Genomic DNA, 25,050 nt, shown 5'->3' with positions numbered 1-25,050 from the left:
TCAGGGGCAACATTTCCTGCCTGTGACGCAAACCTGCCCCAATGGGCACCCGATGAGGCTCTCTATTAGGGAGCAGATGTGGCGCTGCCATATCAGGGCCTGTGGAAAAAAGGTCAGTTTGAGGGCAGCACAGTGCTTCACAGGGTGCCACCTGACCTTCGTCACCCTTCTGCGATTCATATTCTGCTGGGCAGAGGAGCTGACCAGCGTATGGTTCTTCCAACGCCATCTCTCCATGTCCCAGGCCACCACTGTGCAGTATAATAATTTGCTGCGGGAGGCCTGCGCTGTCGACCTCCTGTCGCAGCCTCAGCGGAAGATTCGCGGCCTAGGCACCATAGTGGAGGTCGATGAAAGTCTTTTTTCTTCAACGAAAGGCCAATGTCGGACGCCTGCTGCCCCAGCAGTGGATCAACGGGGGCATCTCCAGACAGACCGGAGAGTGTTTCTTGTTGTCAGTCGAGAGGCGGGATGCCAGCATGCTCATGGCTGCCATTGATAGGAACGTGCTACCGGGGACCAATATCTACAGCAACTGCTGGAGAGCGTATCAGACCAAGCAGCTGGAGCAGGCTGGCTATCGTCATGCCAAGGTCAACCACCGCTTCCACTTCATGGATCCGGAGAGTGGGGTCCACACCCAAAACATCGAGAGGTTGTGGGGATCCTGTAAGTGGCGGAATAAGCACCAAAGGGGGACCGCGCGCTGAACTCCTATCTCCAGAAGTTTATCTGGAGGAAGACGCTTGGCGCGGAGGACCCCTACATGCGCTGACCCTACTCCCCCAGGCCGACAAAGTTGACGCCGCAGAGCCAGAGTCGACAGCTGCTTCCTCTTCAAGTGCTGATGATGGCACTGCAGTTCATGAATAATTACTTTTTTCTTCTTTAAATTAATTGTATTGTCATTTAATCATTTTATCGTCTTTCATATTCTTTATCACTAAAAACAAGTTACCAGTTAACACATGTCGTCATTATTGTCTCAGGTGTATGATATGGCAGGTGTGAATGTGTTCCTGAAACAACCCGAAGCGAAACTAAACAAGTAAGCAGCTGGCCAGGATTCAAACAGGCGCTACACTGATAACGTAGCTTAAGGCAGTCTGGCAAGCTGCCAAGATTCACAGCTAGAGCGGCACGTGCCAACGCCGTGAAACTAAACAAGTACCATCATTTGAAAGTCTAACTTGCCCAAGGCGTGGGGCCACACACATGATGGTGTGAGTGAAAGGATCTGGCGCAGGTTATATGGGTTGGTGATGAGGCCTAATGTGTCCAATCAGGAATGTTGTCAGCTGTGGTTAGCTAATAAAATGCTTTAAGACACCATAATTAATAGCTAAAATACTGACACATATTAATGAATTGTGACTAAGGGGGGGGATTCAGGAACTAATGATTTCTAATTGCAAATTTCAGTTATCTCTACATTGCTATGGGCAACTTAGTATTGCTGTAATTTGTTTAATGGTTTTAAGTTAACATTACAGTGGGCAGAGTGAGAGATGGGTTAAGGGGGTTATTCTAATTGCTTCGGTCCTCTGTGTCTGTGCATGCGCATGTGCAGATGTAGGGTGCGTGCACCCACAGCAAACTTTCTGTTCGCCGGGTGCACGCACCCTAGATGGCCTCCTGCATGCTTGTGTGACCCTCTGCTGGGTGCAAGGACTCAATATGGGATCACCAGTGGTGTAGCTACATATGTGGCAGACCCTGCGGTGGCTTGGGGGAGCAGCGCCAGCAGGGTCTGTGGTGGGTGCCGCTGGCTGAACTGACAGGTGACCCAGGCAGCAGTGAGCCCTGAGCTGGTCCCGCCCTATACATATCTAATGAGCGGGGACCAAGTGCAGTGCATATTGAATGAGTGGGTCCCCGCCCCGTGCATATGTAACTATGGCACCCATAGTCCATCGCATCACCTCTTCTTTGGGGGGGGGCTCCGGAATTTTTTTGGGCAGCGGGGAGAAAAGTTTCTAGCTACGCCACTGGGGATCATTCGGTGAAAACATTCACTATCTGAGTAATCCCCAGGTTACTCTAGAAGGGCGGTGAGTTCTTGCTGCCGGACCATTATGTCCAACTCTAAATCAGACCCGATGCTCATCTGTCAGCATGATGCAGTGTAGAATCGCCGACTATCGATGGTCCATACTGATATATTACTCGGCAGTATCAGTATCTGCCAGTAAATCATCCACAGGTTACTGACCTACAGTAATTGCAACTAAATAAATGGCAACTACACATTGCAGATGTTCTTAATATTTATACTTCTGCGTGTGCAGCTGTATTTGTTGTGACAGGAACTCAGTGCTTGCACTTCCTGCTATGTACTGCATTCAAAAGATGGCGGGAAGCTGTCGGCAGGTCGACACTAATAAGGTTGACAGTTAATCATACTTGCCTACTTTTGAAAACTAGTTTCAGGGAGATTATAGTTGGTAGCAAAAATTTTGCACAGCACCCCATTGAGGGGGCATGTCATGCTCCACCCAAAGGGCGTGTCTAGATCCATATATGGAGAGATTGTGAACGTGGCACCTAGAAGCGTGGGTGTATACTGCTACATCTGAGAGGAATCTTTTTAAATGAGCCCCAAAGCAGTTAGTAAGAGATACTATACTTGGTAAAGTGCTGGGAAATGGTGCTGATGATTCAATGTAAATGTATCTGTCTCTCATTCCTTTTTTCCCAAAAAATTTAACAGTGTAATGAGGGCTAGGTGACATGAGGGAGATTGCTAGACTAATGAGGGAGAGAGGGAGGTTGCTGCTATTTCAGGGAGTCTCCTGCAGAATGAAGGAGGGGAGGTAACTATGCAGTTAATAGGTCGACCATGTCAGGGGGGCCTTATTCGAGTTCACTCTTTCTGACAAAATCCTTCTTAGATGGACAAAACCATGTGCACTGCAGGGGGGCAGATGTAACATGTGCAGATAGAAATAGATTTGGGTGAGTTATTTTGTTTCAGTGCAGGGTAAATACTGCCTGCTTTATTTTTACACTGCAATATAGATCTCACTTTAAAGTAAAACCCCACCCAAATCTAATTAGATCTGCACAAGTTACATCTGCCCCCCCTGCAGTGCACATGGTTTTGTCCATCTAATGGCCCCCACACACAGTACAATTTTCAGGCACTTTCTGAGCGATTTTACTAAATCGCTCAGAAAATGCCTGAAAATACATGTAAATCGCTGTGTATATAGCCCACACAGCGATTTACATGCGCGCCCCCGCCGTTCTGAATCTGCACAAGATTCAGAATGGCCCGGTCAGTCAATTCATAACAGTCGCTCAGAAGCTCCTGCTCATCTCCCGCATGTGTGGCGCGGGGATGAGCAGGGCCATCTGAGCGACTGTCATGCCGGTGACTGTGACTGTCAAGCCCCGCTGCCACCGACCTGGAAGCCCCGCCGCCGCCGCCTGGAAGCCCCGCCGCCGCCGCCGCCTGGAAGCCCCGCCGCCGCCTGGAAGCCCCGCTGCCGCCGCCTGGAAGCCCCGCCGCCTGGAAGCCTCGCCGCCGGAGCCCAGCAGAGACGCTTCCTGGACCTGCCGGGTGCCGCGCCCGCCCTCTGCAGTCAGATGGAAGCTGCAGTGAGAGGACGCGACGCTGGAAGACAACGGAGTTGGTAAGTATATTCTTTTTTTTTTTTTTACACTGTGCCACCAACGGTTGAGGGGAGAGGGGGATGCCACACTATACCACCAACGATTAAACTTTTTATATGGGGGACTAAAACTATTATATGTATATGTATATATATGTATATGTATATATATATATATATATATATATGTATATATATATATATATATATGTATATATATGTGTATATATATATATATATATATATACACTATGTATGTGTATGTATGTATGTATATATATATATATATATATATATATATATATATATATATATATATATATATATATATATATATATATACTGTGTGTATATATATATATATATATATATATATATATATATATATATATATATATATATATAGCGCAGTCTGGGCAGGCACATCCAGAGTAGCCAGCTGCACAATGTCCAGTCGTGACAGATTTGAGATCTCCCGTGCTGAATCTCCCAATTTGAATCTCTGACACAAATCTCTCTGTATGTGGCTCATTGTCTGAAATGAGCCAATTAGTGAAATCTCTTGTGCTGAATCTCCCGTTATGTATCTCTGGCACACATCTCTGCGTATGTAGGGCCCTTAAGAAGGATTTTGTCAGAAAGATTGAACTCTATTAAGGCCCATCACGTCCTCATTGATCTGTCACAATCTGTTACCAGTACTGGAAGATTGCAGAAATAAGACGCTCACACAGGTTCATCTAGGTATCTGAATCTGTATTGTTCTCGTTACACATTTGTAGGTAGAAACAAGGAGCGAATATACCAATGGCGGCAAGTGTCATTCCCGGGAAATGGAGAACACACATTGTCTAGGGAAAGATAAAAGTTTTGTTTCTCCCACATTCAGTTCTCTTGAGAACGTCCTTGGACATTTCTCTCAGTAAGTATAAATGAACAGTTATCTATTAACTACCTACTGTACACACAATATACTCTGCATACAATATGGCTGAAGCATAGCTACTTATTGTAAGTGATATAGGAAGGGGTAATAGTCCTATATATGCGTTACGCTGGTCCTCGCCCATTGGTAATATGTGGGAGTGCATATACCTATACAGGCTATTTTAAATGGTAGCATCATTTATAACTTTAATTATGTTAGTCAAGGTGCAAAACATACTGTATGCCTCTCAACCACTATTGGTCAACACATGAAAAAGGTCAACATGGTCAAAAAGGTTATAATACTGTAGCGAGCATAGGCGGCACCGCGCCCAAAGCATGGCGAGCAAGGGGGTACACTTCTACTGTGTTTATGTCGACATAGACACAAAAAACTGAAAAACTTATGCCAACCTTTTTATAGTCAACCTTTTCTATGTCGACCTATTGCTTGTATTGACCTTTTGACCATGTGTTGACCCATGGCCTGTCGACCAATAGTGATTGTGGCTGAAATACACAGATTATTGTGTGTATATAAGATTTTATGCATGTGGTACAGATTATGTATTATTACTATTATTATTATTTTTAATAATAATAATATTATAATAAAGGATATATTCGGACATTTCATAGCGCCATATAAAGTAGATTACAGGGAATGGAACTCAAGAACCAAAGCATGCACCGGCCACCCCCTGTCTTCCTAAATCTCCCCTGGATACTAACCCTGTAATCTCGCACTTTTCCGCAATACTAATTACAGTTCCATCTGCTGACACGTCCAGGGCTGGGTGCGCAGTATCTCCCAGTAAGTGAAATCTGGTACCTGTAAAAATAAACTCCAGTAAGCTGGCTACTCAGTTCATTGCTGACTGTCCCTGAGAATAAAGAATGAGTTCTTAGCTATACACAAAATAAGAATTCCGACCCATCCAACATCCTAACATCATATTGTTGAATAAATACATCTGTTCAATCAAAAGTGTAATGACTCCAATTCAAGAATTGTTCGCAGTGATATTCAACACATTTTACACCCCCTCCCCTTGTAAGCAGCTAATGACGATGGACAGTGGCTGCAGAGGTGAATACAAAGTGGGATAAACACCACGGTGCCAACACAAAGACGTGTCTTCATATACCTAGCGTCTGTACGCCATACAGCGCGAGACACCCAATGCAACTGAGCCGCTCTGAGGCGAGTAGCATAAAATACACTTCTTTACCATTTGAATCACATACACACGGCAGTTAGTGGTACAGTCTTAAGCCGCTCTAGTGTACTAGAGGTGTAGGGTGAAATGTAATAAGATGAGAGAATCAGAAAGTGAGAGATTTGGTCAGAAAACATCCGGTTGTTTTAAAGCAGCAATCATTTACACTGCAAAATCAAACTAGTTTTGCAGTGTAAATGATTGCCGCTTTAAAAAAAAAACCTGGAGATTTCTGACCAAATCTCTCACTTTCTGAATCTCTCATTCTATAGAAAACCGATGGCTGACTAAACTCACCATCGGGTATCCTTATGCATACACTTTAATAAACTTTAACCTTGAACTTAACACTAAAATAAGACTTGGACACAAGTGCTGGCGCTCAAAATGAATATCAAATTTATTAATTGACAGCTCGACTATGATCTGACTATAGATGGGGTCGGCGGGGGGGGTCAGCACTAACCGTGCATGCGCAGACCTCCCGGCTTCCGGCTCAGCATATCTCGCCATAAGGATCGCATTTTCCAATGCGATCCTGGGTGGTAATATTCTGTTTCAGTGCACATTTTGTGGCCCACAATTTAAGCCCCACCCTTGTGGTTAGGCCCGCCCCTTTTTGAAGACCCGCAAATAACCGGTTATGCTGCAGGCTTTATAGATATATAGATATATAGATTCATTTAATAGACCCAGAATATACTGGGACACCTAATACTCCTTCTTCCACATCGCACAAGTAACCTGGGTTGGTGACGTGTTGACCCGGGTCGAGGTGCGGTCAACCAACCTGGTATTTCAACCCAGGTTATAGGAAGGGTTAATCCCGGGTCACCCTCTGTAATATTGGCGACCCAGGTTTAATCTGTAAGCGCCGGACTGGGTCGAACGTGCATTTGCAATGTCAGTCTCCACCCCCATGCTTGGCTTTGCCTATTTCTGGAAACCCCTCTTTGCAAATCCTGCGTTTTCCCCTGGTGTGTGCACCTAATGTCAACATTCTGACACTGCCGATATTTCACATCCACAATGTCGACATCATAACTGGTGGTGTTGACACGATTGTTGACATTGTTATTGTTGGCCTTTTAACTGCAGTACATCCCATGACATGGCATATTGGCTTTTTGGATTGTTGATATTAAAAATGTACAGACTGCTATATACTGTAACCCCAAACCATAACAGATCCACTCCTAAGCTTTTCAGCTGCCCCTTAGTAGTTATATGGAGTACTTCCTGGTGGGGCGTTCCTACCTTTGGTAGATATGAGGGCTGCTTCACTCTGCTCACTAGAACCAAATGTGTTGGCAGCTTTCACATAGAAGAAATAGTTCTCTCCCGGCTGTAATGTGACCCTCAGCTGCTGTTCTGTGATTCCAGATACAGACCTAGAACGAATAGTGTTACCCGTGACAAGAATACTTATAAGGATCAAACACAGAATTGTTTCTCCCGAATGAGAAACTTTAAAACGCTTTTAAAAGTTCCACAAAGCACTATGTCAGTGCGACATCTCCACGGGTCTTTGACGAGAACATTTTTGTCCCTTACCTGAGCCCCTCTCCCTCAGAGGAGTACTGTTTGCACCACTCCAGTGTAAAGGACTCTGTGGATTCTGGATGTGCCGTGCTCCATCTGATGACAGCAGTGTCCCAGCATACTGTACAATCCTCTGCCTTTATCAATGGGGTGGACGGAGCTGGGGAGGAAGGGAAGAACGAGCCCATTTATTTCATACCCTTATTTTACTTTACACGACAGTAGTAAAGTTTCAAATAGGGGATACACTGGGGGAGACCAATTTCGGGGTCATGGCCACGCCCCATCCCCCATTCAAAAAAGTAACTAAATCAACAAGAGAAATAAACCAAGGAAACTGGCTACCAGCGTAGTGCATTGGGTTGACCACTGAAGGCCAACATGGCTTACGTCAACACATGGAATGGGTCAACATGGCTAAGGTCGACGGGGATAAAAGGTCAACACAAGTATTAGGTCGACATGGTGTTAGGTGCCGGTCCCGGCGCCGCTGCATCCCTGCTCGCCTGTCAGCTGTTATGCTGCAGGCACAGGGACAGCAGCCGCGCTCCGGCATCTCACCTGCAGGTCTGGGCGGAAGTATCGGGTGGTTGACTAGCAAAGCCCCAAACTTCCGCCGCTCACACTGCAGCAGGGGGAGGCAATTCTTAGCCGCACCCGGTGTCACTTCTGCCAGGGGAGGCGGCAATTATGAATATAAGCCGGCTTTGCCTGTTATTAGGCGCCGGTTATAGCATCCTGGACCCTGCCTCACTTGTGTCTCAGTGGCGTGTTCCTGGTTCCCTTCAAGAGTGCTCTGTCTGTGAGTCCCTATGCCTGTGCTCCAGCTCTAGTCTTCTTCTGTAGTTTTGTCATCCCCTCAGATAAGTCAGGGGTTCTCCCTGCAGCTTTTCCTACCATTGTTTATTGCGTTTACTTATATACCACCTTTGTGCATTGTTGCATTCGCATTTATTTTTATTCCACCTCTGTGCATTGTTGCATTCGCATTTATTTATATTCCACCTCTGTGCATTGTTGCATTTACACCGGGTTAACTCCACCACTGTGTATAACTGTCGCTAGTTGTTGTACCCAGATACACAGCAGAACCCAGGGGGGTCCTCCCCGGCCGGTCCGTATTGGGGTTAGTTAGTTTTTCCTCTTGCGCCCGGTCTGCCTCGGTGAACAAGTTGTCCCTCCTAAGACCTGACTGCAACAGAGTCTGGGCGGATCTAATTCGCCCTTACAGCCGGGGCAGTTACAGGTGAAGCCTAGCACCGCATGCATACGCTGACACCGGTCCGGGGTAACAGAGTCAGAGGGCAGGTCTGGTCCCTGACTCTTAGGGAGAAATTTAATAAGATGGGAGTTCTATTTCAGATGGGATGTTGCTATAGGCAACCAATCAGAATCTACTTATTTATTAAGCACCTTCTAGAAAATAATAGATAAAATCTGATTGTTGCCCATTGAAACATCCCATGTGAAAATAGAAGTCCCATTTTCATAAATTTCACTTGGCAAATAAATCCTCCCTGCGAGCGACTTCGCAAAGTGCATCACAGTGCGCCACAGTGCGCGCTCAGCTGCGTAATATCAGCATTACCTACATCACCGAGGGCCAGATGTACTAAGCTTGATAAGTGATAAAAATGGAGAGTGATAAACCACCAGCCAATCTGCACCTAACTGCCCTGTCACAGGCTATGTTTAAAAACTGACAAGTAGAAACTGATTGGTGGTTTAACACTCTCCCTTTGATCACTTTTCAAGGTTTAGTACATCATACCTCCCAACTTTTTATGTTGCGCGAGCGCCCGAAAAAGGGGCGTGGCGTATGCAAATGAGGGCGCGGCTTATGCTAATTAGCCGCGACCTCATTTTCATACGAGAATAGACGCTGTGCGCATGCGCACAGCGTCTATTCTACTACATTGGGGGGTCTCCCAACTGCCACCCCCCCCCGCTGCGGGACAATGCCTGCCGCGGGTGGGACGTCGTTACAGGACCCGAAAATCGGGACTGTCCCGACGGAATCGTGACAGTTGGGAGGTATGGTACATCACAGCCTGAATGAGGCCCAATATTCAGGAGCATAGAGTTACTGTGTATTGGCAGTAAGATCACAAGTGTATACAAGGGTTAATAGCAACATTATGTATTGTCACAGATACCGTCAACAAAGGCTGGAAATCGCTCGCTGGCAAAATATAAAGCTGTCAGGAAAGACCCTGTGGACAGATACTAACCCCGGCTTTACTCTGTAATACATCCCAAAGTGCATGCTTTATGGAATGTACATCAGTTGGCCAAGCAAGTGGACGTGTTAAGCTCTCACACCCCAACTACAGTATCCAATAAACAACAGTATCAGATGGTGTCGTAGGTGACAATAAGGGAGCTTGGTGCTTATTAATCTTTTATCTGGACTGGTATGTGGTAGTAATTATTGGAGGAAAGCCTAATACACCTGCCAGTAGTTCCGCAGCAGCAGCAGCAGTACTAGTGATGGGAGATGCACAAGAGCCGCACTCGCTATTATGGAACAGATATTGGCAAAGTGTTATTGGGGGTTTCCTCAGACACAAAGCAGCTATCAGGATACAATTGTGCATTACACAGAAAGATCAGGTATTTGTGTTGGATTGTGTCTCACGGCAACAGCTAAACAACTCAGACAATAATAACAATGGGTGATAGAGAAGGAACCGAACAAAGCACAATAATATTAGGGGCCAGATGCACTAAGCTTCAAAAGTGATAACATGGAGAGTGATAAACAGCCAGCCAATCAGCTCCTACCTGCCATGTCACAGACTGTGTTTGAAAAATGTCAGGCAGGAGCTGATTGGTTGGTTATTTATCACTCTCCATTTTATCACTGGCCCCAGGAGAGGTTGTCTCTTTTTCTTTAATAACAACAAGTACCCTTTCTTGCCCCTGGATTAATCGTATTTGTGGCCCATGTAGGCATTTTTGCTTATAGCTAGGCAACAAGAGGAGATACATGTTGGAAACTCCAGGAATAACTCTGTCTACCAGTGAAAATCTTCACCTAACTGCAGAACATCCGTCTCTCATGTCTGGGAGAGATGTTTCAAACCTTGTGGAGTGGAGGTGTTCTGCCATAGCAACCAATCAGATTGTAGCTTCTTATCTAGTAGATGTTATAAAATGGTAGGTAGGATCTGATTGGTTGCTCTGGACAACACCTTCATTTGTCTTCATTAGAAGGCGTGATACGTCTCCCCTGCACAGTTTATAAAATGTACCATTAGAGCATGTGGCCATGGGGAACACGATCTCATGTGAAAATCCTCTGTCTTCACTCACTGCCAGTCCTGGCTTATCTAATCCGCCTCTGCAATATGTCTCCTAGACCAAGTCCTTACCATACTCAGAATAGTATCTGTAACAGGCAGCAAGGGTATCCTGACTACCCGGTTTAAAAGGTGATACAGCTATGTTAGATGTGCAAGTGGCTAAACCAGTATCCTGGCAGAGGACATGTGAAGGGCAAATCAGAAGCTGTCAGAAAAGCCATATTGGTGAATAGTAATCTGAGGCACAATTATGCCTGTTGAGAATGCATAGCCTAGAGATTCGTAGGCCCCATAGCAAAAGTTTGTAAGGGGCCCCTAATTAGCAACTGATGGTGATAAATGTGTGTAAAACATATTACGTAGACATACGGGCCCCATAGCAGCTGTACCCCTTGCACCTATTGTAGTTATGCCCTTCCATAGCGCACAATAGATATATATGGGGCAGAATGGACCTGGATACCTAACTCCTTACTTCACAGAGGACCACAGCTGAAGACAGGATAAATGGAGGTGCCCTGATGCTGGATCGCTGTGCCAGAAAGGCAGGGGCCCTCCGGGAGACCGGGCCATTTCCTGGTGGGCCGGTACTGATTTGGCATCCTTTTCCCTGTCTGAGCCGCCGATTTCCCCTGACGGGTGACGTCACACGGGACTGAGCGGCTTCAGCGGTGGTGGGCATGCGTGGCCTCAAGCGGCGTGTCACCAGCTTGGGGGGGTTGTCATGGTAAGGAGCGTGGGAGGGGGCGGTCGGGGGGTTGTCATGGTAATGAGCCGTTGGGGGGGTTGGTGACACGTACCAAGCTGGTGACACGCTGCTTGAGGCCACGCATGCCCACCACCGCTGAAGCCGCTCAGTCCCGCGTGACGTCACCCGAAAGCGACCGCCGTCGCGGCCATATTGACTGTGGGCACTGGGCAGTTGGTGGCTGCGGCCGTGGGCACCAACTACTGTGGTGGCGCAGTCCGCGGCCCAGCCAGGGGAAATCGGTGGCCCAGACAGGGAAAAGGACGCCAAATCAGTACCGGCCCACTAAAATGGCCCGGTCTCCTGGTGGGCCAATCCACCCCTGCCTTTCTGGCACAGCGATCCAGCATCAGGGCACCTCCATTTATCCTGTCTTCAGTTGTGGTCCTCTGTGAAGTAAGGAGTTAGGTATCCAGGTCCATTCTGCCCCATATATATCTATTGTGGGCTATGGAAGGGCATAACTACCATAGGTGCAAGGGGTGCAGCTGCTATGGGGCCCGTGTGTCTAAAGTTGGTCGACCTAATGACCCATACCCTTAATACTACCTCCCTGCCTAAATGGGTCCACTGGCCAGCTCCATCACCCATTATTTGAATTATTTGCACAGTATCTCAAATTTGGATTCTCCCAGATTTGAAAAATCAATTGCAATGGTTTCCATGGCTGTGTTACTAAATTTGGGTTATTAAAGAAGGCATAATGTGCTTTTCTGTGTCAACACCATATCAGGTAATACGTGTGAGTTACATACACTAAGAACAAAATAAAATAAACCCAGAACTTGAAGCAGAATTAAAAGTAAAGAAATAAGCAAAATGTCAGTTATATAGTATACTATAATCCATGCTGTGTTGTATATGCATTTTATTGGGAGAAAGAGCCCTATATAAATAATAATAATAATTATTATTATTATTATATCTCAACCCTTAAATATAATGGCAAATACTGAAATATTTGCAGACTAACACAGACCCATAAAATAAATGACACTGCTTACTTCTTGATTACATACAGTATATTGCCAATGCAGACATAGCACAATAAATAAGATAAGTTACAAAATTGATTAATTAATACTTTTGCAAGAAATCTTAAAAGACAACAGGCACAGGATAACCAGGATAGCAGCCAGCCAATATCTAATACATATGTAACGGACACCTCCGACCTTCCTTCCGCGTTCTTTGCTCTCTCCACATCTGGCTACCCCTCCCAGCTTCTCTGTCAATATTTATACCCTTATTCAATGTCATTATTTAATTACTCATAAGTATTAAGTATTATTGGCCAGCTTTGCCTTCAGACATTCGTCTGACAACATTTTACTTATCTCCTTGGTTCCCATGGTCGCCTATTTGGCCTTCATATCTACGTATGCAGACACATGCTATCTTTGTATTTGCTTTTGTCCATGAGAAAGATAGTCTCGCTGCCTCCTGGGTCATTCCGCACCTATAATACTGTATATATCATTTTTATGTTAATGTCGGTATTTTTGTGGTTTGCCAAAAATATATATATGTATCTGCAAAGATTTCGAAATTAATCCTCAAAATAACAGTCTGATTTGGCAAAGTGAGTGTTTGGAAACTCCTGCACAATTACATCATACCCCTAGACCAGTGGTTCTCAACCTCGGTGCTCAAGTACACCCAACAGTGCACGATTTCATTTTTATCATTATTCACTGACACATTTTCAGATCACAGGTGGCACTAATTAGTTCACCTGTGATTCTGTGAGAAAACATGCAAAACGGGGGGGTATTTGAGGACCAAGGTTGAGAACCACTGCCCTAGAGCACCATTGGGCAGTATGGATGGTGTAATGGTTAGCATTACTACCTCACAGTCTGAGGTGATGAGTTTGATTCCCACAGCGGCTCTAACTGCGGAGTTTGTATATTCTCCCCGTACTTGCGTGGGTTTCCTCTGGGTACTCCGGTTTCCTCCCACAATCCAAAAATATACCGGTAGGCTAATTGGCTCCCAACAAATGAACCCTAGACTGTCTGTGTGTGTGTCCATGTGGTAGGGAATATAGATTGTCAGCTCCACTGGGGAAGGAACTGATGTGAATGTTCAAATATATGTGTGTGCTATATAAGTAACTGTAAATAATAAATAAATAATAGTAGCACAGAACTCAAAGATACAACATTCCAGCGGGAAGAATTAATTAGTCCTCATTCCAAGATGTCCATAAAAATCTCAGCAGCAGCCATAAAAATTCAGACCGCCAGTCATGTTACTAAAGTACAAGAGAGCAGCAGTAGGAACGTGGTTTAATGGTCTATGTGAACAGCAGACAGATACACAATGTTCCTGCAATATGGTCTCACTCAGCACCTCACTAGGAATAGCTCTGCGGTCACATAATCTACCACACGTGTTTCCTATTTGACCCTGCTCAGTCTTGTATTACTTACGGGATATTCACAAGGCTCTACCAAGTCTCAGGGGTCAGTAACTGTAGCTATATAAATGAATCCTGTAAGTGTACGGATGAGACAGGATGTGTTTTATGTCATTAAATAAATTACCTAGAATGAAACTGTAAACATTCCGATTGATCAACTTAATGTACTGGCAAGCCCGGTGTGCCATTCACCTCACCTCTAGAGTCGCCAACTCTGTGACATAACTATTGCTAGTTCCATCTATGATACCCCATGCACCATGGTCTTGTACAGGGCCGCCACTAGGAATCGTGGGGCCTGGGACTGACCTTCAGTCCGAGGTACCAAAAAGTACGACTGTGTCAACATTCAGGACAAAAAAAAAGTGAAAAACGTGTGTCGACCTTTTGACTGTTGACCTTCCCATGGTCGACCTAAAGCATAGGTCGACCAATAGACCCTGTCGACCATGGGTATGTCGACCATTCATGGGTGTCGACCTAGTGAATGTCAACCTAGACATGGTAGACCTAGCACAGGGGCGCCGACTTACGTTTTTGACGGTGGGTGCTCAAGGAGGGAGGCTCAAGGGGTGTGGCCCTGCAATGGGCTCCCACAGACCCCCCCCAGTTCTGGATGGTGGTAGGCGGGGATACTGGCAGCGCCGCAGCGGGGTCCCAGCAGCGGATATGTCATCAGCAATGGGGGTCCCTGCGGAAGATGGGAACTAGCAGCTGTATTAATACCGCTACCAGTTCCCATCCGCCAGGACGCGGACCGTGGGTGCTACTCACTTTCCATGGGTGCTTGAGCCCCAGAGCACCCACGGTTTCGGCGCCTATGACCTAGCATACTATAACCCATTTGGTAAGGCTAATCGCTTGACAAAGCCATACTATTACCCAGAGTATTGACCAGTCACAAGTTATGAGTCATCAAACAGAATTAAGCAGGTAATTAAGTGAACCAGCTTGACAGAGAAAATCTGTCAAGCTGGTTCACTTAACTTCCTATCCGCTGACTTCCTATCCGCTGCAGGGACCCCCTGCCCGCCTCGCGTTGCCCGATCCTGCAGCCTGTCACCCACCAACTCGCTACCGCCGCAGCAGTGAGGTGGCGGGTGTGGGGGCCCCGGATGTGGGGACTGCCCCTGTCACCCCGTGGGTAATCCGCCACTGTGCCACTCCATAGAAAACTGGCAGCGAGTTTCAGATTGACCTATCCATTACACCAGATTGGCCATTTGTGATCAGGTTAAAATACAACACAAACATCTTTCTTTGTACGTCTTTAGGTCATACTTACCTACTTTCTGGCTGCTCATTCCGGGAGAGGGCAGCCAGCTCGGGAGGGGGGGGGGGGGGGCGCCAGAAGTGAAAAGGGGTGGGGGCGCCAGAAGTGAAAAGGGGTGGGGAGGGGCAGGGGCACACGAGTGGCTACTTGTTTGGTGGCGTAGTCAGAGCGTTCGCAATGTTTTAGCCACGCCCCCGATGTGCAATGCTTAAACGGTGCGATTCGCGTCATTTGACCCACAGACACCCTCCGCCCCACAACCCTGCCTTAGGTCATAACATAACATGATAAGCCTTAAAAATACTGTTACGGAAATTACATTTGCATTCACATTGATTTACTAAGTAAATCATTTTATTTCCACGGGTCTTATTAGTATTTAATTAAATTGAGAAGTGTCAGTAGGATCATTGCGGTACATTACCTGTCCTGAATATGGACTTGTCACTAGGTAGACTGCAGCTCGTGTCATTTACAGCCATAACCCAGACACTGTAACGCTTGTCCGGCTCAAGGTCCTCCAGGATGCAGAAACTTTCCCTCACAGTCACCCTGTATTCCTCCAGCAGCCCTACAGAGGGATAAGGTGATCAGACAAACAGCTATAAATCTCACTGCTAGTAATACAGAATCACGCATCATAAGCAGGAGGACTGTATTCCACACATGCTAAGAATACAGACATTATTTGGTCATTTGTGTTTTTTAAATAATGGTATAATATTTTGTTGTAAAGTATTTATTATAATTGAAGTTAAATGTCATATTTGATGAATGCATATAGTCAATGTACTGTATCTTTAAATTTTTATCTTTATATAGACAGGTCCGCCAGGCTCCAGTAAAATGGTGGGGGCGGGCTACGTCCCCGTGAAAAAATTAATAAACTGGGGAGAGAGAGGACAGGCTGCTGAAGCGATCTCTCTCCCCAGCTTAGCACATGGCACTGAGCAACTTTTGCCATAGTTGCCTATCCTGCATTCTGCAGGAGACTCCCTGAAAGCAGCAATCTCCCTCTCTCCCTCATTAGTCCAGCAATCTCCCTCATGGCACCTAGCCCTCATTACACTGTTATATTTTTGGGATTAAAAAGGAATGAGAGATAGATACATTTACATTGAATCATCAGCACCATTTCCTAGCACTTTACCAAATATATTAGCTCTTACTAACTGCTTTGGGGCTCATCTACATTTGGATATAAGTCATTTTAAAAGATTCCTCTCAGATGTAGCAGTACACACCTACGCTTCTAGGTGCCACGTTCACAATCTCTTTTCACAATCTCTCCATATATGGAACTACACACGCCCTTTGGGTGGAGCATGGCACGCCCCCTCAATGGGGCGCTGTGCAAAATTCTATTACCAACTATAATCTCCCTGAAACTAGTTTTCAAAAGTAGGCAAGTATGACTTGCTTAGCTGGGGAGAGAGGCTGTGCTGTGGCAGCAGCCTGTCCTCTACCTCACTGCCTGGCTCCCTGCAGAGTGGTAGGGAGGAGTGGGACCCAGGAATCTCCAACAGACCCAGGCCTGGGTAAAAAGTAGATCCAGAGTCTACTGGCATGCACTGCCAGAGAGAAGGGGATCCACAAAAATCCTACATACAGGCCCTCTCCTCTTGTAAGCTGGTCCTGGATAAATGATAGCTGGAATCTCACTAGTTGCCATGGGCATCTCAACTTATCGTCTTTAGATAGCTTAATAAACCTACCCTATTGGGCCATATGTGAGACGAGAAAGACCAGCAAATTTCCAAAAAATGACTGCACCCTAGTTCATGTCTTACAACTCACCGTTATCATCACTTTTCCCTTGAGGCTCCTCCATGCAGTACACCTGAAAGAACTCAATCACGTCCTCCTCATTCACCGTCCAGTACACAGTGACTGAAGTGCTGGTGGCGGTGGAAGGTTCCTGCAGCTTTACCTTTGGTGTTTGGAGAGCTGCAATAACACAGAAATTTGCATATAGAATGCATCCATATGACTATCCAGGGGAGGCTTCCGGGGGGGGGAGGGGCTACAGCAGTTTAAAACTCAAACAGGGGAGGCACTAGTTGCCATTTTTAAACTGACTCATTGGCAGTTGGTGCGGCTCCTCCACTATTTTGGACTGTCCACTGTGACTATCATTGTGTATCTCAGCAGCCTGTTCCCATTCATATGAATGAGCAGCCTGCTCCAGTAGGTGGTGCATAAGCGCATACAGCCATTGGTGACCGCAGTTGTCCCATTGCACATCCAAGTACAGCATGCTTACATCTTCCCCATTAACTCATTAAACTCTCTGCTTTAGGTGCTATCCTTTTAAACTTAAATCAAGTTTTATATATATATTTATATATGTAATCAAAATACAACCTGAATAAATCAGTATATGAAGTTAGATCAATCAATCATTCTATCTGTCTGCTTCATCAATAAATAATTTATGCTTAACTCTTTGAGTGCAAAGTGAATTGGTCAAAATAAGGGCCTTGATTCAGTAAAGCTCGGTGGTCACTGCTTAACGAGTCCTGAAACGATGCCTGCCAACTGCCCAAATGCCCCCCTCCCTTCCCACCACCCCTGAACCCCCTCGGTACCATTCGAGGGGATGTGCCCGAACACATTCCCTGGCATGCGGCTGAGGGTGAGAGAAATCATTTGATTGGTCGCCGACCATTGAATGATTTCTCTCCCCTTTGGAAATTAAAGTCTGAACTGACTTCTATTTCCGGCGGTGTCCGCTGAAGGGGGGGTGGGTGGCGAGCGCTGATGCCATGTGACGACAGCTGCACACCCCCGACAGGTATCGGCCGCCCCACCTTTCGCAGGGGAACGGCCAGTGTTTTCATGAGAACATACAGTGCTGGGTGTTGCCCTGATTTTTTTATTTGACTTTATATAACAAATGTGAGCCACGCCGGTATTTTTTAAAAATATTTTGCGCATCTCTTCACAGAGGGTTTATAAACAATCAGTGTATTAAAGCGTCCAATAATATTTTGTACTCTTTCCAAAATGCATATATTATTTCTAGTTTATTTTATTTTCTATCTTAAAGCATGCCTATTTCCGTCCCCTGCCACGTTCAGGCAGAACGCCGGGTCAGATATTTGCTATTCTAATAAACATGCGAAGTTCTGCTTATCACAAAACTTCAAGCAGTCGCCAGGGTACCGTCAGCCCGAAAAGCCAACTAATTAGGGGAAATAAAGCTTTACAGTGGTCTAGCACTGACTACGGGACACAAATTGTCTGCACTGATGTCTCAGGACGCACCACAGTGTTGTAAACATACACATATATATTATCATTTAAAATGTGCCGTATTACAGTAGGGATTTCTAAAAGCGGACTGGCCAAGGATATTTCAATACGTCTAATAGCCTGGGGAGCTGTGATACATGGGATGACATTGAAAATCTCGAGCTGTCAGCAGTCCAGAGCCACAATGTAAAGTAATATGGATAATATTTACTATCTCTGTGGATAAATGCTGAGTAAACAGGCGGAACTAATAGCAAAATAGAAGTGGGGACTTTTCGATCCCAAGGCAGCAATGAGACCTCCAATAATGGAGGCCGTACCATTTATAACCCAGGAATCTAGGTGTAACGACTCGTAAGTCAATAATGATATGTCTGACACAGATTTCTGAGTGGGTACTAAAACTGGGAGACAATTTTAAGGGACATTCAGTAAAACAGAATGCTATAACATTGCTGAAAGTGCTGTTTGAGCTGCGGGTGTAGTTGGTGTTTCAGTGCTGCATAATAATATCATTAAAAAGTAGTTATTATTACATATTTATGTAGCACTTGCTTATTCCTTGCTCCTTGGAGCTAACAATCTAAATCAATTTTAGTGACCTGGCAGTATATCGTAGGAACCGGGGCACTCAAACAAAAAGGTACCATGTACTGTCGCTGTGCCACCAGCTGCGGCAATTACATAAGACTCTTACTGGGGGCCTTATTCTGGTTCACTCCTTCTTGCAAATTACTTGTTAGATGGACAAAACCATGCACACTGCAGGGGGGCAGATGTAAAATGTGCAGAGAGAATTAGATTTGTTGTTTCTGTGCAGGGAAAATACTGACTGCTTTTTTTTACACTGCAATATAGATCTCACTTTGAAGTAAAACCCCACGCAAATCTAACTTTCTCTGCACAAGTAACATCTGCCCCACCTGCAGTGCACATGGTTCTGTCCATCTAAGAAGCCAGAAGGAGTGAACCAGAATAAGGCCCTGGATTTTAGCTTAGTCTACTCTACAAATTTGCATGGTACATACTTTCTGAATACAAGACTTATTCAAGTGTCTGATAATATGCTCATCTTGGGGGAGGAAAGAAGAGCCAGGTTCTGCGTGACTACGTGTTCTCCATGTTCAAGGATTTCCATGACTCTACATTCTCTATGAACATCTATCTACCTATCATTCAACAGGATTTGTGAGATTACTGTTAGTGACTGTATACTTTCCACAAGGAAGGAATTGGTAGTATTTATAGTGTAATATTTCTAAGCCCCTGGCCTGGACAACTTCCAACTCTGAACTGGATTGATTGCCAAACAATGGTTTTTATTTCTTTGCATGGCTTCTGGGTAATGCACAGTGGATTTTTGACTGGCATTACGGATATTAGTAATATATATTTGCAGCAACAATTTGGACAACTTTATTTTGCTTGTGCTTCTGACCACTGTTTTGGTGATCTGTTCATGACTTCGGTCCTTTGCTAGGTACACACTATCCAATCCAATTCTCCTGCATATATAATATGCAATTATTAGGTTGCTCAGCCAATTATTGCCAAATCAGCCTGATAATTAAATACTAGGATGTATATTTACTAAGATGGCAGTTCTGTTGAAGATGGGATGTTGCCCATAGCAACCAATCAGATTCTACTTATTTATTTATTTAGCACCTTCTATAAGATAATATATATAATCTGATTGGCTGCCTATAGCAACATGCCATCTTAGTAAATAAACCCCTATGTACAGTATGCAGGGCCTCATAGTATTTTTAGCCAATATACATTCTCATCGTTTTAGGGATTCAGGAAATTGCTCAGTGTGTAAGGGTGCACACTCGTCTGATAATCTCTCCATTGGAACGGAGTGCATATATGATCAACACATACTATGGTATAGTGGGTACCATTGCCATGTAGAACCATACACAATAAAAATTGCTTAAATGTGAGGAAAATAGAAATGCAATTTTACTGCTTATGATTTATGTCCAGCTGGTGATCATTGTATGGCCTATTTCATACCCTCCAACATGACCCATTCCATTAGGTAAAAAATGCTCTGTTCCTGGACTTCCCTGCCAGTGGCAGTTACAGAGGTGGGACTCCAGCACAGTCCAATATTCAAAGAGGGGGTCACATCAACTGCCAGTGAGTCCAGGACAGTGATGTTTGGGGTGGCAGTAGGTGTGGCTCCCCTTTTTGAATATTGGACTGTGCTGCAGCCCCAACTCTGCAACTGCCACTGGCAGGGAAGTCCAGGAACGGGTTGGGATCGTTTGGTCGAATGCATTATGGTCGAATGTCATTACATCGAATCCATTAGGTCGAATTGCTAAAAGGTCGACATGATTCTAGGTCGACATGGGAAAAGGTCGAAATGATTCTAGGTCGAAAGGTCATTAGTTCGACAGGTCATAAGGTCGACAAGGTCATTAGTTCGACATTGTCTAGGTCGACATTCACAAAGTCGACATGGGGTTTTTCCACTGTTTTTTTACCTGAATGTCAACACAGTCGACATGGACACAGTTTAAAGTGCACTGCATCCCCTCGCATCGCTCGCTGCGCTCGCTATGCGTCGGGCACGGTGCCTCGCTACGCTCGGCACACTATTTTATTCTCCCACCACGCCCTAGTGGATGGTAGGGCATGAAATACCGCCTGTCAGCACATGTCGGCTCAAAAAACAGTGAAAAACCCCATGTCGACTTTGTGAATGTCGACCTAGACAATGTCGAACTAATGACCTTGTCGACCTAATGACCTGTCGAACTAATGACCTTTCGACCTAGAATCATTTCGACCTTTTCCCATGTCGACCTAGAATCATGTCGACCTTTTAGCAATTCGACCTAATGGATTCGATGTAATGACATTCGACCATAATGCATTCGACCAAATGACCGCATCCCCCAGGAACAGAGCATTTTGTACCTAATGGTATGGGACATGCTGGAGGGTATTCTCATAAATAGCGAGAAGGCCTGTAGCTGCAGCTCCATCTGCCCCATTATAAATCTGGCTCTGGCCCCGACATCTGTCTTAGTTACCTGTATGTAAACCTGCCCTGTCTGTCACTAATGTGTATTGGTTACCTGTTTATGAACCTGTCTACCAGTCCCTGATCTTGTATTATAACAATTGTATACCTGAGCTGCTAGCATTGAGTGCCTATTCTACTGGCTGTTAGCAGCTACCTAGTGACACAATCCTGGCAGCATCATGGTTGGAACTTCCAAGCAGGTGTAAAAGGGGTATTACTGTGAAATGATTCTAGGTCGAAAGGTCATTAGTTCGACAGGTCATTAGGTCGACAAGGTCATTAGTTCGACATTGTCTAGGTCGACATTCACAAAGTCGACATGGGGTTTTTCCACTGTTTTTTTACCTGAATGTCAACACAGTCGACATGGACACAGTTTAAAGTGCACTGCATCCCCTCGCATCGCTCGCTATGCGTCGGGCACGGTGCCTCGCTACGCTCGGCACACTATTTTATTCTCCCACCACGCCCTAGTGGATGGTAGGGCATGAAATACTGCCTGTCAGCACATGTCGGCTCAAAAAACAGTGAAAAACCCCATGTCGACTTTGTGAATGTCGACCTAGACAATGTCGAACTAATGACCTTGTCGACCTAATGACCTGTCGAACTAATGACCTTTCGACCTAGAATCATTTCGACCTTTTCCCATGTCGACCTAGAATCATGTCGACCTTTTAGCAATTCGACCTAATGGATTCGATGTAATGACATTTGACCATAATGCATTCGACCAAATGACCGCATCCCCCAGGAACAGAGCATTTTGTACCTAATGGTATGGGACATGCTGGAGGGTATTCTCATAAATAGCGAGAAGGCCTGTAGCTGCAGCTCCATCTGCCCCATTATAAATCTGGCTCTGGCCCCGACATCTGTCTTAGTTACCTGTATGTAAACCTGCCCTGTCTGTCACTAATGTGTATTGGTTACCTGTTTATGAACCTGTCTACCAGTCCCTGATCTTGTATTATAACAATTGTATACCTGAGCTGCTAGCATTGAGTGCCTATTCTACTGGCTGTTAGCAGCTACCTAGTGACACAATCCTGGCAGCATGGTTGGAACTTCCAAGCAGGTGTAAAAGGGGTATTACTGTGAAAGGCCGTTCCCCCTCACTTTAATCCCTGGTGGCTTCACATATGGGGCATTCTGTGATTAGTGTATGACAGATTGTAATTTGTTTTGAACAGACATAAATGTGATAATTTCCCTCATCTCACCAAAATTCCTCACACTTAACAAAATGTGTAAGTGGTTTAGTTGCACAAGTGACATCTTGTGACTTCGAACAACATATCTCACATATCAGTCTCCTAGAATTAGCCTGTGCCGTCTTCTAAGAAGCTCGCGGTTGCAAAGTGACAAGATATCCTGGACATTATGTCAAGACTGGCAGATATCTCCTCTAAAGTAACGCACAGCTGTTAGTGTTCACTTTCATGGGCATGATGGGAAATTCTTAAATCTTATTCCGTTCTAAAAGCAAATCCCAAATGTCAGCACTGCAGTGATTCAACTACGAAATCCAGAATGTTTGTAATAGATCAGACCACAATTACTGTCACACACATTACAGAAGCCTAGAGAGGGCTTAGTCTTCCCACCAGAGACGTAACTAATATTGTGGCGCCCCCCGCCAAAAAATTACCTTACCCCTCCGCATGCCGCCGCCGGCCCCGCATTCAGTCCGGCACTGCAGATAGCCTCCGGGCTCCGTCTCCTGCAGTAATGAAAAATGACACGACAAAATGGCTGCCCCCGTACAGCAGACAGTTTTTACGGATGCTAGAGGAGGCCGCCGCCGCCTCCTCTAACATCCCTAAAAAAACTGTCTGCTGTACGGGGGCAGCCATTTCGTCGTGTCATTTTTCTTTACTGCAGGAGACGGAGCCCGGAGGCTATCTGCGGTGCCGGACTGAATGCGGTGGCGGCGGCATGCGGAGGGGTAAGGGGGGGTCTGACCAGAGTGCCCGGGCACCGGGGGCGCCCCGCTGGCGCTTGCTCCCCCAAGCAGCGCGGTGGCTGCCTTACGGTAGCTACGCCTCTGCTTCCCACGATCATATGGAATTATGTTATATAAGATGGTATGCCCATGCTGCATATAATATAAACCACAGGTTGTCAAACTCGGTCCTCAGGACCCCACACAGTGCATGTTTTCCAGGTGTAAACACAGAATCAATTAGTTCCACCTGTGGATATTTTTAAATGTGTCAGTGAGTAATGACTGCACCTGTGCAACTGCCGGGTGACCTGGAAAATGTGAACTGTGTGGGGTCCTGAGGACTGAGTTTGAGAACCACAGATATAAACAGTACACCGTGCATTGCATTTAGGGTGGCCAATCCCGGGATCAGGATCAGCGGGATCCCGGGATTTGGCCACAGAAACACAGAGATTTCAATCCTGGGATTGGAGCTTCCAATCCCGGGGTGTTGGGATTAGACTTCGCATGCAGCGTCTGAGCACCTGCACAAATGCTGCCTGGCTTCTCCCGTCCCCAGCTGTGCTCCTCTGCGCAGCATGACCTGGTCAGAGGTCACGCTGCGCAGGCCACACATCTGCTCCACCCACCTGGCTTCTGTCTGCCCGGCTCCCAGCTGTACTGCCCACCTGGGTCCCGCACCGCCCACCTGGGTCCCGCACCGACCCCCTGCTCCCGGACTGCTCAGCTTCCGCGCCCGCCGGGCTCCCGGCCGCACCGTCATATGGTAAGTAAATATGCGGTGCGGACAGGGCATTTTTGTTAATTAGAGAAGATTTTCAATCCTGAATTGGAAAAACGCCCCGAGATTGGCTTCCCTAATTGCATTCAATGTATGATATTACTAAATTCAGTTCCTACCTGGGACATGTTTCACTGTCTTCTGACCTTCTTTAGGAGAGTTTGCAGCAAGAAGATCACCGACTGAGAATGCACCGGACATCTTGTCTAGAGAAGTGCTCTCTATTGCTGTAAGCAGCCTGTGCGTGATTAAAAAGAATATCTTGTTTAATATCTTGGAAAATGAACGGGCATACTAAATTTGTTGTGCCTTCTCAATACATGAAAGCCCACACTGTATCTCATATGTTCACAAGTACATGGATTACAAGACGCTATACTATAATCAGAGACACATAATAAGGGCATTCATATTCAAGTAAAAGCAACTTGAGTAATAATGATTCCAAAATCTGATGCAAGTCTATTATCGTATAAGCCAGACGAGGAGAAAAATGGGGGACAAGTATCATAGCATGGACAAAGACAAAGTGGATAGAGATAAAGGGCCTAATTCAGCTTCAGTTGCAGCTTTGTAAAGAATCCGATAACTGCAACTGCTTCCTCTAGCATGTGAGGGGCCGCCCAGCACAGGGCAAGGCCGCACATCATGCCGAGTCCCTCCCTGTGATGCGATTGGAAAATACTTGCAATCACATTGCAGAAATACAAGCATCTTGCAGAACTACGAAGAGCTTGCAAAACTAGGGTAGCCCCCCTGCCTGGACAACCTAGATGTGAAGGGATGAACCAGGCCAATATGTTGTGGCTTGCAGTGGCTAAGCGTGACATAACAGAGCTGCTGCGTACCGCCCAAATGGTCTGGACATACCTCGTCGTATTTTCAAGAATGTGACTGCAGAATAATGGCATATGCAGAATTACTAATATACCCCATTTGTGATTTTAGCAATTCAGCCTCTGTTGCTGA

General features: G+C 45.7%; 1 protein-coding gene across 1 annotated transcript in view; it reads right to left on the bottom strand.

Moving 5' to 3' along the window:
* Positions 1-25,050, bottom strand: part of CMYA5 (cardiomyopathy associated 5) — a 71,312-nt gene that overhangs the window by 5,326 nt on the left and 40,936 nt on the right. The window contains exons 7-12 of the mRNA XM_083151626.1: positions 24,201-24,319; positions 16,852-17,001; positions 15,479-15,625; positions 7,316-7,463; positions 7,019-7,152; positions 5,274-5,373 (exon numbers count right to left, since the gene is read on the bottom strand). Of these exons, the coding sequence (XP_083007752.1) occupies positions 5,274-5,373; positions 7,019-7,152; positions 7,316-7,463; positions 15,479-15,625; positions 16,852-17,001; positions 24,201-24,319 (798 nt within the window). The remainder of the gene's footprint in view (positions 1-5,273; positions 5,374-7,018; positions 7,153-7,315; positions 7,464-15,478; positions 15,626-16,851; positions 17,002-24,200; positions 24,320-25,050) is intronic.

The sequence above is a fragment of the Crinia signifera genome, chromosome 1, assembly GCF_055691185.1.
Source record: "Crinia signifera chromosome 1, ASM5569118v1, whole genome shotgun sequence".
NCBI lineage: Eukaryota > Metazoa > Chordata > Amphibia > Anura > Myobatrachidae > Crinia > Crinia signifera.
The sequence above is the reverse complement of the archived record's forward strand: the minus strand, read 5'-3'. Positions and strand labels throughout refer to the sequence as shown.